The sequence below is a fragment of the Pyxicephalus adspersus genome, chromosome 6 (assembly GCF_032062135.1).
Source record: "Pyxicephalus adspersus chromosome 6, UCB_Pads_2.0, whole genome shotgun sequence".
NCBI classification, from domain to species: Eukaryota; Metazoa; Chordata; class Amphibia; order Anura; family Pyxicephalidae; genus Pyxicephalus; species Pyxicephalus adspersus.
In genome coordinates, this window is record NC_092863.1 from 60,415,358 (window position 1) to 60,430,929 (window position 15,572).

General features: G+C 34.7%; 1 protein-coding gene across 1 annotated transcript in view; it reads left to right on the plus strand.

The window, feature by feature from the left end:
• Nucleotides 1–15,572, plus strand: part of FBN2 (fibrillin 2) — a 118,660-nt gene that overhangs the window by 26,782 nt on the left and 76,306 nt on the right. The window contains exons 6-9 of the mRNA XM_072416007.1: nt 572–769; nt 3,969–4,094; nt 10,259–10,384; nt 15,145–15,297. Of these exons, the coding sequence (XP_072272108.1) occupies nt 572–769; nt 3,969–4,094; nt 10,259–10,384; nt 15,145–15,297 (603 nt within the window). The remainder of the gene's footprint in view (nt 1–571; nt 770–3,968; nt 4,095–10,258; nt 10,385–15,144; nt 15,298–15,572) is intronic.

Below are 15,572 nucleotides of genomic sequence, written 5' to 3' on the forward strand. Positions count from 1 at the left end.
TAGTCTATCTTCTCCAGTCATGGAGAGTTTTTATTAATCAGACCCAATCTCAGGACTGCAGACTCTGTGGTGTACCTCGATATAGTGTTCTCACTGTAAACTGTGGTTAAATCAATACGGAGAAATTTTGGAGAACTGTGTGGAAAGAAAAAACTATCATAAGAAGTCTGCTATGCAATATTAGTGATTTCTGCCTTACAGTGCTTTAAGGCTGCAGAGGCAGAGAACTAGTTCTGGCTTGATAGTTCAGATCAGATTCAAATCTGATTCATGAACATTGTCAGATTAATAAATTACTATGTATATAATTTAAATGTATTGCTGTTGGCATGATGCTTCTTTGTATTCTCTATTCATATTGAAAAAAGGGTAAATGTCTCTGTTAGGCTTTGAAGTAAGATGAGCACTTTTACGTTGAAATAAATTAATGCTGTGAAGGGTATCCATTAGACCTGGATTTCACTTTGAGGCTGTTTTTGTTAATCTTGTATTTATTTACACATTTTCAAGTTTATTCACTATTTATTGCCTAAAGGATTTCAGTGTTTTCTTTTTATATTTTGGTTTTCAGACTACAGAACAGGGCCTTGCTTCACGCAAATCACCAATCAGATGTGTCAGGGTCAGGTGACTGGTATCGTCTGCACAAAAACTCTCTGCTGTGCAACCATCGGACGTGCCTGGGGGCACCCATGTGAGATGTGCCCTGCTCAACCACAACCCTGCCGTCGTGGCTTCATTCCCAACATTCGCAGTGGAGCCTGCCAAGGTAAATAGCTTAAGATTAATGTATACGGTTTGTGCAATACATTTATTTCCTTTATATAGCATAAATCAGTACATTTGAGCATGAAGGTAACTGTCACTCTTTCTGTATTACAGTCTGTGCTAAAAAAAAAAAACGCTGTGCAACTCTTTTTAGTGCATGTTTTTATTAAATTTCATACCACAACTTTATTTTCTGCACAGTGATATTTAAAACATAAAAAAAATCAAATTGTTAGTGGGAATGAATGCTCAGATATACATCTATAAAAAGCCGAAGTTAGGTGAAATATTTGGACATCTGATTTTTAGGGTAGTAAATACAATGCTGGCTATACATCATGAAATCACCATTTTATTTGTATGTAAAACTATTTTGTATGTATATATCTATACCAAACCATGGCTCGGACAATAATAAAAACAGTAATTACCTTGGTAATACAATCCTCTTCTCTGTGTAGACACTTGCTGTTGAATTGGTTTTTGCACAGTTAGAAGGTAAAGATAAAGAAGGAGTAGTATATAATATATGGATACTATTATCTGGAAACTATTATCTGTTTAATAACCACTAAAACATTTCTTTAAAAAAGGCAATGAACATGATTTATGTATGTAACCAGGGTCCCTCACTAGGTTAAATTCCCAGGCACCCCTTCTCCATGTCTAAAAGTTTCAGTATTGCAAAAGTCAAGCTCTTTTGATCAAGATCTGGTACAGAAACCCCTCTTGTCCCCCTTTGATTGCTGCTCTGTCTGTAGCCATAATAATGAATTAGATTCAACCTTTCATTCTTCAATAGTTAACTTAGCTAATTAGTTGTTTTGTGTCATTTTTCAAATATGATGCCTGGTTCTGTTAATAAAATAGTTTCATAATAAGGGGGATACCTAAATTTAAAACTCACTCTTTCTTATAACAATATGTCTAAGCATCTCCTGTACAAAAAATGGATTATATGTCCTCTAATATTGCTAGCTTCCATGATTACTTGGCAGTCTAATTCTTGTTTAACTACGCTGATTCTCTGCAAGTTTATGCATCAGTTCAAATGCCAACTGAATTTTCAGTTTAAATTGTCTGATTACATTCCGGATGCAACAAAATAAAGGATGAGCAAAATCATTAGTTAATTAATTTGTTAGGAAAATATAGAAATGACTGTTTCCTGTCTTCTGATGACTGTCAGACTGGACCGTACCTCCTTCCGGGGAAGAAGTGATGTCTTTATAGAGGTCCAACACATTCCCTGGTCTGCCACGAGCATGGGCATTGCTGACTGCAGAGCTATAGGTCCAACACAGTTGTGGGGGTGTCAGAAATGTGGAGAACAAGGGTCCCACTCTGCAGCTAATAGAAGAGGACAGGCCTTTCTACTCCTGCTATAGCAGTTAGAAAAAAATAAACCATCCTTGAGAATATGTGCAGCTTTTGTTTTGTACCAAGAATGCATATAGCAGATTTAAAACTAAGGTTCAGTTGGACTAGTTCACCTTTTTTTTTTCTAATAAATGTCAATGTTTAATATTTTCCAAAAAACAGGGTCCCCAAAAATGACTGCTTCTTGAAAGACGTGCTATGAATAATTTTTTTTTAACAGTCTGATGTATTTTTTCAATAATTTTTCTTTTGTATTTTGGTTTTATTTTTCTGATGGCGTGAATTTGGACAATTTGAACTAAATGGAGAGCTAGATGAAACAATCATTGCAAATATTTTAATACCGGACTGAGCTGTCATCTGCTGAGATGTCTCCTTTCTACTTGTTTACTTTGTACATGGCCTGGATACTTCAACAGAGAACAAAGACATAACTAAGTGATAAAGTAATAGTCAGGAGGCGAATTGGTCAAAGGCTATACCGGACATAAATAATGATTCTCCACTGTATTCCTGCACCCCATTGATAGTGACAATCTGAGATCTTATTGAAAAACATGCTCCTTATTTTTAATTATAATCGAATAATGTTCAGAGCAGGCTAATCAACATGGTGAATTGTAAGTCAACTTTCTGCCATACACATAAATTTACATCACATTTAAATACAAAAAGACATACACCCCCACCGATATTTCCCACATTAGCCTTGAGTAGGCACACCTAATCAACCCATTGTTCAAATACACATTTAGCTTGCATTTTTAACGTATCCCTCACCCAAAAAAAAATAGGAATACCTCTGAAGCTTGCTCTAGCAGTCCACATTTCTTTTCATCTGTGAGACATTTTTCTTTAAAAAAAACTTTGTAAAATTGATATAAAGCAAAACTTCATTTAGTATTGCAAAACATCATACTATTGTTATACCAGTCTGTATGCCCTTCACTTAAGAGGTCTTTCAGTTGGGGGGACAGCCAAAAGGACAGCAGGTAACCTTCTCCTAGTTACAAGGTAAAACAGGCCACTGGCCACCAGTGAACTTTTGTTTTGATTGTATTATGTGGGACCACATATGCTTGTTCCACATCCCCTTCCCATATCAATCTTTACACATCTTTTAATTTTTTTACAAAATTAGGAAAATTATCTTTTTTGGCAATTTTTAGGTACCTTCATTTCAGACCCTTCATCATAATAGTTATTTATTCAGAAACAGAACACAGCGATAAAAAAAAATTGATAATTGAAACAAAATGATATAGACGTGAATACATTATGTTGTTACATAGCCATTGAGAACCCTAGCTGTTCTTGACGCATTTCACATTAACAACTTCATCAGAAGTACTCTTTTTTTAGGAGATTCTATCACAGATAACAGCATGTATACTATCTATCCATATAAAGATACCCATCAATTATTTCTCATAAAAGGTATTTTTGTACTGTGCCCTTTATTCCATAAAACTTATGTTGTCTTTAAGTTAATCATGTCTTTTTTTTACACATGTGTAATTTGTGTTAGTTTGTGTCAATGAACAGATAAGAACTCCTTACTTGGTTCTTCACTAAAAGGATGACAAGTTACCAAAACCTTGTTTATTTGAAGCCTAATAAGGAACATATTTAAAGACAAATATAGGACTTTAACATCATTTCTCCAAAATATTGTCACTTAAATCAAACCTAAAATAATACTAAAAAAAAAATCAAACATGATTTCCTTGCTATTTCTGATTATCTGATCGCAATTGATGGCTACTTTGTTAAAAGCAAAAAATAGCTTTATTGCTCTTTATATATATTTTAAATTTTAGATGTTGATGAATGCCAGGCCATTCCAGGACTGTGCCAAGGAGGAACCTGCATCAATACAGATGGATCTTATGAGTGCAAATGTCCTGCTGGTCATAAGCAGGGTGAAACATCTCATAAATGTGAAGGTAAGCAACTCGTATGGCAGCCTGCTATAAGAACACAAAAACATGAGGCAAGCACAATTTACAAGTATCTTTTTTTAACGATGATTAGCAATGCAATTATACACGCAATCATAGCAGCCACTCTGTACTGAGTACTAGGCAATGTTGAGCCAAAAATAGTCATATATTTTATAGAATTTATTTTCAAGTGTAAGCCATTTTAAAAATGTTAAACGTTGAATGAAACTTGAAAACACTAGTTTTGTTGCTGTCCAATGCCTTTGGTAAATTCTAAGACACAGATCTGAAACAAGAATGCAGATATGGAGCTCTGATTGACATGCTTTTTTCCACGCCAGGTTTTCTTTAAAGATTCTTTAATACTTTTTCTGATATTTGCAAGAAAATTTGTTTAACAGGTAAAAAAACACTTAAGTTGGATACAACAGAGTGTGATGATGAGAATATTGCCCTAGTATACTCTAAATGTGTATAGGGTTACAGAATTATTATGATATAGTTGAAAGAAAGGGTTCTTAGTTTAGTAAAAAAGTAGGGGGAGCCAGTTAAATAGGTGTCCAACAGCGTAGTTAACGTCTAAAGTATTTATAGGGGAGTACGTTGTTTTGAAGATATCAAGAGAAATATGAATAATACATCTCAGTCCTATTCAGTACAACAGTGTACTGGATCAAAAGGGCCCCACAGCTTTAGGGATGGTATGTTGGGTGCAATAAGTTTTGATGGTAGGGCAATTGGATCCAGGGGTCAAGATATTTAAATTTCTCAAGGTTGTACTCTGACTTTTCCACGCTGATCATGGTTCAATTGTTTTAAAATGTTTTAGTAAAACGAAGAGAGATGAGAAAGATTAGTTTGTGATCTTTCTTGGGCATCCAAGTTATAGCTTTGTTCAAAAGGGCTACATAATAGCATCTAGTAATGGAAATATGTGGGATGGAACTGCCTAATGTAAATATTTTGTCCTAGATTTTGCGTATGTATGTATAGACCAGTGTTTCTTGACCAGGGTTCCTCCAGAGGTTGCTATGGGTTCCTTAGGTAATGAGAAGTTTATGACTCTCAGGTCAGTTTTTTAGGTGACACCAATGGTCTTTTTGGCTATCTGTAAGGGCGGTATTGTTCTTAGAGTCCAAGTTGACTAGTTTTGTGGGAATAGTTTACCACCTCAATCTGTTTTCCATCCAAACATGTACTTGAATATTGTACTTGTAATTGAGCAGATGAGGGTATGAACTTAGATGAGGTCAATGAACTTAGATCTCCATTATTGGTCTATTATCTCTGTTTTTGGGCTTTGAATCACAGCATTTTGAGATATTGTTGGTTGTGCCATGTTAATTTTTAGTTTTTCTGTTTTATACATGGAAATCCACCTATATATTTCTCCCTCTTGCATATTGTTGTATTTGATAAAATGTAACATACAATGAAGGTCACCACTATTTAAATGTTGGGGATTTGAGAATGAGGTCACAGTAACCATTTTTGGGTATGTCCTATATTTTTATTTAGCTCCTTGTTCTGCTTTAAGGCATGATATATTGTTCGGCAAATATAATTTCTTCCACCTTGTCACTGTTCTATCCCTCTACATATCATTAAACATTTCTTCATGAAGGAACAATGTGTACAATATTTTATAGCTGTATCCCCTTAAATGACCTGCATCGTGACTCTGGCTATTTCTCAGTCTGGGCTCGTGTACGAATTCAGCAAGTGTGGTCCAGGCCAACTCTCTGCAAACAGAGCTGGTGTACACAGTAAACATGTCACTTCACTAATGCCAGAAATTCCACATGAACACAGCTGAAATCTGTTAAGTGTACAGGCAAGGGTGATTATAGTAAAGTTCATTTATAACAGGCATGCCTTAATTCTGGGTACAGAAAGTCAAATTTTGTCTTTCCAATGCTTTGTTCCAGGGTGCCTGTTTCATTTAAGCTTATGTTGCACTGCGGTATTAACTTGATACAGTTTAATACACCTGCAGCTTTAGGAAAAGCCAAGTATTTCCTGAATTTTAAGTTGTACTCCCACTATTGGAATCATTTCTTAGATGACTGTTGTATTTTTAGGATTTTAAAGGTCAAGTATATTTTGTGTTGGGTTTTTGTCAGCATGACCTCAGTTAACTTTACTTGGCCTTAACCTTTCTTTGAGATTATTCCTTTATTGTTTTTTTTATGCTGTTCTTTGTTAATAGACTCGTTAATGATAAAGAGTGTAGTTGAAACATTCTCAAGCTCCATCTATATACCTGTAAATGCACGTATATGCTGTACATACATTTTTGTTGTTGGCAGAGCAACGAAGAATGTTGTTTAAAGATTATGGCAGCAGGATGAGTAGCTGTAATGCCAGAAAACAACACTTAAAAATTGGAGTTTTTTGTATTTGGCTTGTTGGGTTATGCCAGGACACATGTAGGTATATCCAGCTAAAAGAGATTTGTAGCTCTGCAGACTCAGACTCTTGGTTAAGAGGCCCGAGATCAGACGGCTATTTAAACATGATGCTTACAATAACTCCTTGGGTTTTCATTTTTATTATAATAAATCCATATTGTAGTAGGTAACACAAATTTAGGACCAAGGGAGGAGCATATATGCTGCATCAGGTAGCATGAATTTTAAATGCAAACCTTTTAAAATGTGAACAGTGTGCAGTTTAGCTTCAGACAAAACATCAATGACAGTTGTATCTTGTTTGCCAAACAAATGTACTAAGGGATGGCTGATGCCAAAAGGAGTATTTCTCTGTGCTAATGTCTAGTCCAGTTCAGTTTAAAATCACTCAGCTGTTTGCAATTATTGTTGGCAAAGTATGCATAAACAAGAATAGATAAGAAATGCAGTATGAAAAATATAGTAAATATGCAGTCCTTACATGTCAGTACTTTATGCTAATGATTAGAATGACATGCCCTATCAGACTAGACAGTCTATCTAAACTGTGAACTTCTGGATTTGTATTTAACTTGAATTGGACCACAGCAACAAGCATATATAATATTCTAATCTCAATATTGCAGTGCTTTCATTTGGGTATTTACATTTTCTTTTATGCTTTGGAACTACTGGTAAGCATAAGACAGAGGCCTGTTAACTCCCTTACTTCTGGGGAGACAAATATATCCTAGCATCAGCACTAGTGATATAGGAATATCATTATGTAAATTATTATATCATACACTTCTTTAGGTTCACAAAAAGGCCTATAATCCAGCTTTCTCTTTGTTACACAGCATTATGTATTTTAATTTCTTTTATAAACTAGCAGTAAAATCAACTTTCTCCTCTATCATGTAGCAATAAATAAATAGGAACCAGCAATACTTGTGATATAAAAGGTAAATTACCAGAATTAGTACAAGTCTGACATGGAATCCCTTCATACATAAAACAAAATAGACTGTCATTCTTTTTATACTGGAGGAAAATCAAAGGACATGGTGGAGTGGACTTTTAGGGGGGTTTGCTATTGGTGGTCCAATCACTGGCAATCACTCACTTGTTAGACTCAGGTTTTACCCCTTCTAACATAGACTTAAATAGAAACTGAACTCCAGAATTGGTACCAAGAAGAAGGCAGGGAGAGGGGAAAGAGCTAGTCACTAACAATGCCTGTGGACTCTCTGCTGTTTTATTTTTTTGCATTTAGACTTAAAATACAATATTCTGCACTGTGGCACTGTGTCTCTGTGTGTAGGCAGCAGGGCTTTGCGTCTTCGTTTCAGAGCCTTCAGATGCACAGTATTGGCATCACCAAATCGCGTTTGCATTCTGAGTGATCGGTACAATAGATACACTCTGCAAATATGCAGATATAGAGCTGCAGACACAGAGGATTACACTCATATACCAGGAATTGTATTCTTATTTTTCAGTTGAATTCCACACAAAAGGAACAGTTTTCAGGGTGTTGCTGAAAAATTAACATTTTTAGATATTCTTTCTAATAGGAAACCATCACATCCTTGCAAATTTAAAAAAAAAAATATCAGTTATTTCCTGCAATGACTACGGGCAAACCCAGGCAATGTCGACATGAAAGGTATATTTTGAATATAACTTTAATTGTTACATTAAGGAGCTGTGCACAAGAACATAAGTCATTGTAATGGAGTGAGTAGGTATAAACTTGTTTGTGAGGCTATCTGTTACCCTAAGTGTTATTATTCAGTTATATAGTGCCAAACTATTAACAATGTTCTGTATGTCAATTTGTTTTACTATTACACCACCATTTTGCATGTTATTTATGTGCTCTCAATTGAATGTGTACATAACCTTTAAATTAGAGAAACCGTTGCTGCCCTAGGGTTATGTTTCAGTAAACGGGTTTGATTAGTGTAAGTAATTCTGAGTTGCAAATTTTTGTAGTATTTCCTGAGCAGCTTCGTTCCTTTGGATTAACTGAACAGGCATTTCCTTCAACACATTATATTTCTGACCTTAATGTGGTCAGTTCATGGAATGGTTTAGGAATTCCTGGACATTGTGGAATTTACAGCTATTAGCTTTATTGAGTGTGTTTTCTTTTATATCCCACAATCCAGCTCAATTTTAAAGAACATTTTTATTTGGAAAATTGATTCACTCTATGTTAGATAAAGCATATTTCATAATTTTCCAATACACAGATTCTGTACCCACAAGATTATCTTAAAAATGCCAATGATGAAAAAATGTACAACATTTCACAAAGCAAAACAACATAAGTATAAAATAGATTTTACACATCAGCATGATGTATTATTAGGATGTCATGATAAAAATGGCTGTCATAGCACTGTATTCCATGGGTAACTGTGATATTTTTACCTCCCAAGTGTGTCACACTCTGTCTACTGATTAAGGAGATGTCAAACCTACCTTAGCTATCAACATTAAAACAATCATCTTAAAGTGGGATCAAATAAGCCCCAGCATTGGTGTCAGTGGGAAAAGCAAATCCAGATCGTTGTAATCAGTGGACAAATACAATCTTGATCTTTGCAGTCTTTATTATGACATATACCCTGATGTTGTGAACAGAATAATAAAATGTACTCCAGTTTTTTAGCATCAGTAGGATTAAAAAAAAGTCTATCCTTGGTGTCAGTGGATCGACACCATTCCTTTGCTGATGGGATCTATTCTGTGACTATTGAGCAGGAGATCAACTTGTTCAACCTACAGTCAATGTCGAAATAACTGTAGTGATGGTTGCTGAAGCACACATCATTTCATTTCATACCCTAACTCCCATCCATCTCTTTTTCCTCCTTTTTTGGCCAATAATTCCATGCATATCTACCTCTTTAATGCTTAGTGTTCCCCTCAAAATATACCCTCAAAATACCAGGAGGCCATGTAACTACAATCTAACTAACTTCTAACTAACTCTGTTAATCTTTATGATACTTCCCAGCTAAATTCTCAAACTGCTCCTGGCTTCAACAAAAGCCGAAAAATAAGTTAGAAGAAACTATCCAGTATGCTAAAAAGACCTGGTTTGTTAAAGCTTGTCTGGAGAAGATAGACTTTCATGGGTGATCCAGCAAGATCATCCAAGATCTCCTGGTCTCCGGATTCACCCATGATAGTCTGTCTTCTCCAGTTCGGAAGAGTTTTGATAAATCAGGCCCAATGACAGTAAATTACAGGTTAAGAATACTTGGGACCCATGACTTTATTACAATATTGTCCCTGTTAATTGTTCAACTTGAATCCACTGGTTATAGTGATCTCTAGGAAAGATACTTTTTCCCATCCATTCCTATTTTTCCTCTTTCTTTCTACACCCATAATGAAACCTTTATAAACTACCAGAATGACTACACATATTTATGTCTAAACATGCTCTTAATACTAAATATATACAAGTGTAAAAAAAAAGCAGAAGGTTTTCACACACTTGGGTGTGCTGTGAGACAAGAAGACTGTTAGGACTAATTGCATGATTTAGGGGATGACTTATTTTGATTTTTTTCAACACTGATCTACACAAAACTGCTACAGAGACAGTTGGTTTTCAAAAAAATTCAAAGCATTAGCATTTCCTTCATATGTCATTGTATCCTTTTGAGTAACAAATCATGTTTTATTGTTTGGCTAAATGTTCCTCATACAAATACTTAATGAATCCCATGTAACCATATGTCCTATTTAACCCAACAGACATTGATGAATGCAGTACTATTCCTGGTATTTGTAATGGAGGAGAATGTTCTAACACAATTGGTAGCTATTATTGCATTTGTCCCCGTGGATATCTCACATCTGTTGATGGCTTACACTGCATCGGTAAGAACAATAATGTATTATTGTTTTATACAGTACTAATGTGATACTGTAATAAATAAGATAAAAGATGTTATAAATAAAGTAAAAAGATGTTAAATAATCTAGATGTGTCCCACAAAGTTATGGTTTATGTTATGCAATCATTTTACTGTATGTGGGTAAAACTTTTTCTAATAATTGATAATGATATGATATTGATATGCTTGTTTAGAACATAACACCATGAATACCCCAGGCCCCATTTCCTATGAACAATATCAAGAGCTACCTGTGTATGAGCAGCTTTATTATGCAAAATAGCGTTTGGAAATTATTCCACTGTTTGCCTGACTTTGCCATAGTTAGGTCCAGGTCTTTAAGATATCCTTAAAAAAAGATCAATACAATACAATTCTATGCAACCTCTTAGAAAAGCTGAAAACATACAGTACCTTCCATTTGTTGTTCCAAATCAATATCGTTGTCATTTTGTAATTATCACGCAAAAGGTGTTCTCATCAATGTGACAACATACCATGCTATGATTCTAAGGAGTCCCAAGCCAGTCTTCCCCATCATTCATTCTGTTCCTTTTTTCCCTGGAAAGAAGAAGCATTACCCCTAACAGTCTGACCATTTTCCTTATGCGGACTATGAAAATTAGAGACTGCATCAATTACAATAATCTATGCAAATACTTAGATCTAATTAGATTCTTTTTACACCTTTATGTTAGAAATCGAACATGCAATTTCCCTTTAAGGAGAAAATGTGCTTAAAATGTAACACAACGCTAAATGTATTAGTAGTTAATTTTCTTCCTTTTCTTCCTGGAGATCTTTGGGAATAATGGATATGTTATATGTTACATGGATATACCAAAAAGACAGGGGTACAGCATGCAAGATTTTTCAAATATACATCACACTGCCCTATAATGCAATGCATTGATGTGAAGCACTTTATTGAATATGACAGCATATATTTCTTGTGCTTTTAAGGTGTTGTGATTTTGCATTGTGCACTTTAAATGCAAAGTGTGAAAGGGACCCTGGACATAGCGTATACACCCTCTTTTTTTCCTAAAGGTTATGTTTGATTGTGTTTTGCCATGTTTTTTTTTCTTTTTTTTTCTATTTCATAGCCCTTACCCTCTCATTTTATATATAATGTTTCTACTCAGAAAACCATAAAAATCAGTAAGCCATAGAAAGTGAAAAAAAAGGATAAACAAACACGATAATAAACTCTTTAGAATGTGGGTAAAGTGGAACTAAACAAAAAAAAACTTACTTACCTTTACTACTACAAATCCCTTTCAAGGCTTTCCCTGGATAGGGTCCCAGGCAGTATTTTAATCTGCTTTGGTCCCACCGCCTTTTCTTTTCTTTGTTTTCCGGCTTTTGCCAGGTCACCCGATCTGGCACTGAGCAGTGTGAGACAGATGACGTAGCCTACTGTAAATGGGAAAAAAAGAGTGTTGATATCACTATGCATGTGTGCAATCTGCATTATTTCCCCCATTGAAAAAAAAGCTCCTTCTGTGCAAGCCCGAGATCAGGCAGGTGCAAAAGCAGCAGCCAAATTCTCCTGCGATGCGTGACCTGGTTATCCCAGGAGGCTCTGCTTTCCTATTTTGTCTTTATCAAGGGGCTTCACCCTTTTTTTAAAAAATATTAAAAAAGGGTTTTAACCATCCCAAGAAAAAGAAGAGAATTTTTACCATGCATAAAAAGTTTTCTACCCTTTTATGTAAAGCAAAAATTTTGGTGATAGGTCCGCTTTAAATATCTTAATAGTCCAAATCAGTTAGACATTGCCAAGTGTAAAAGAAATTCCAAGTGCTATTATACTATATTTACTATACTGTAAAAGGTATAGTACTATATACTTTAGTAGTGTAATACTATAAATGATAAATGATACTACATATATAAAAGGATAGCAAAATATACTACAATTTAAATGCAGACCAGGTTAAAAAAGTTAATCTGTAAACTGAAGTAAAATACCTATTGCAAAATGTTTTAGTAATTAATGACTCCTGTGTCTCTAGGAGTTAAAGAATAGCTGCTTTACAAATTGTATTAATACAATTTATTTTGAAATGAATGAGAAATGGTTGAATATACTTCAGGTGTATGTAATGTATTGCAATTATTGTAAATGAAGACACATTCAAGTTTATTTTTTTCACGTATTCATAAATTTGTCTAAGCAATACCTAATTCTAAGAACTTTAACTAGACATATCCTTTATGTATGGTAACTTATAAACTGTTTATGTCTACTTATCTTATTGTGTCCTTAGATAAACCTTTCATTGTTTCCCTGTACTTCATCATGTTTAGGTCACTTAAGGTCCTTATGGATGGGAAAATCCTCATTCTACACAATTTATCCAATATACATGCATAAGTGCATTAAATGTGTATAAACAACTTAAAGGAACATTCTGAACAAACTGTGATATTTTTTTTATTACCAATTAAGTCAAAGGGATTGAGAAACAAGAGCATTAGTTTTCAGCTTTGGTTATATTTGTTTGGCCAGGGGCTGCTGTTACACACTATGTTGAAAGCTCAGTCTCATCTAATGGGTTTGGTTTGGATGCTAACCAAAAAGAGTTTGTAATTTGCAAGGGTTCAGATGCTGAAGATTAACATCCACCTTTGGTTGTAGTGTCCCTGTGCTGACAGATGGAGATTTCTGAAGCCAAATATGTTAGTATGTGCTGACACAGGGATATATATGCAAAGTGATCTAAGAAGTGCAAGCAAACCCTTTGTTACTTTACTTGGTTTATTATATACATAATTGTGCTTGGTCTATTGGGTCTGTTAATAACAATCATCATGTTTTTATATTAAAAATAATAATATTAATAAGATATAAGAATATATACCTTGAAAATTCAATTCAATACAATTTTATTGCCTAAATGTTCATGTATGTGAGCAGTTAAGGGAAAAAAATGTATGCTAGTACTTGACTGCAGCAAAACAGATCTAGCAACCAGCCAACCTCAAAAACACAGCACCCCCCCCCCCCCAAACTAATACCAACCCGCCCTTTTACCTTAATTAAATAACCAAACAACAATATTTTTGTTATGTGGCCTGTAGGCCTTTTTTACAACAATTAAATGTTCAAATAAAATATAACAATTACAAATCTTCAATATAACCATAACCTAAAATAAATAACATAAATATCCAATACATTAATTAACATTTACCTTAATAAACCTTAATTCACCTTTTTGCAAAACAATTAACCAGTTTTTAGCCTCACAGGTTGCTGGTCCTCGGGTGGGAGGGAAACTTTTCTTCTCACCCCTTCCTAAGCTAATGACCTCCCATATCCTGGTCCTGACCTTTTATCCACTTGACCCCTTCTTTACCTCCCCACCCCTTAAGGTCACTTCTCACTAGCTTCCAAGACTAATTAACCTTTTGTTAGCCCGCTCCCTGTTTGCCCAGTCATGCCGGCCCTCCTCTATGCTCCTTTTACTCGCTCGCTCCAGGTCTGACTGTATAAACATGCTGCAAATAGTAGACCACACGGTTTATAATAAAAATGATATTATTATTATTAATATTATTAATAATAATAACAATAATAGTAATAATAACAAATACACTTTTACCTTTTGTCTGCCGTTCTCAAGAGCTTTGACCCCCAACATCTAAAATGTAAGGTGTACTTTTATACTAGTTTGTTATTTTATTTAATTTAAATAGCAGATATATTCCGTAGCAGGAAGCATGAAAGCATGTATCCCTTACTCTGGATGACCTTACTAATTCAGCATTTTGTCACACATACTTAATAGCCAGTTGGGTGGGAGCGGATTCACTTACCGGTATGTTTTTAGATGAAGAGAATAATCCCACACAAACATTAAACCTTATACAGATGGTGTCCTTGTGTGAACTGAGCACAGCAGCACTGCAGAGTCTTAGTTCTAACTTCTAAACTATCAAGTTCTCTAAAAAATATTATTATTTCATCACATAAAATAAAAGTCTTACAAATGATCTTTTACTGTACTCAACATAGTATAATAACAGAAAACAAGATCTTGCCCGACGGGTAAACTGCCATTAACACTTGTACAGTATATAAAAAAAGGTATATCTAAAGCCAATTGTGTTTTAGGGAATGGTTAAAACCCCTGCTGATCTGTTATTTGCTGTGTTTGCCCTATTAGACAGTTGGAGAAAAAAAATTTTTCAAATTAAAGGATATCCTTTTGTTTGTTACCCACTAAGTGTCCTCTAAGGAGGATTCCAGGATAAAGGATTTTCCCTTTATTTTCTCCCTTTGGGGACAGCGCAGAATTTTCGATTCTTCTTCTGTTTTTGTCCCATCAAATTGACCCCGCCACTTCCCTGTAGGTGATTTTTGTGTGAATACAAACTGTATAGATCTTTCAGCTTCTTTTTAAAGTGTCACATTCATGGTTTCGCTAAAGAAAAGTATAGGATGCTTAAGTCAATGATTGCTTCAAATAGCATTGAACAAATACATCTATGTATACTGGACTAATTTGGGTTAAATTATGAAAATTTATACCACAGTGAGTCATATCATTCCATTATCAGCCTCCATGAATCCTGAAAATCCACTTAGAACCATGATCTGGTCAAATCATGACTGATATTTATGTTATGAAACTGAAAAAACATGTTAAAAACAATACATTAATTTGAGTGATACATATAAATTATGATTTGTAAATAAGTATATGCTGTTTGTTTTTTGTTGATTCTGTATAGATCAGAGATCAGGTACATGCTTCTCCAGTCTTGTAAATGGGCGCTGTGCACAGGAGTTGTCTGGCAGATTTACCAAAATGCAATGCTGCTGTGAAGCTGGTCGGTGTTGGGCTTTGGGATCCATTCCTGAACTGTGTCCGGTCAGAGGCTCGGGTCAGTAACAAATTCTAACGCATTTATTTTGTTCTTTTCTTCTTGAGGTTTTTTTAATCACATTTCACAGTAATATAGTGAACCTTTATATGTAAAATGCTAACTACTTTTATTTAGGAAGTATTTTTGTTACTATGAAACTGTTATATCTGAAAAATCTTCATTGTTAAAATATTGACAGTAATGCGGGGCCTACATCATGTTGACTTGACTGTTTTTGGCTCAGTGCAAATAATGCATTTCATTGGTTGGAGGTACATTGGCCCAGAAAAAAA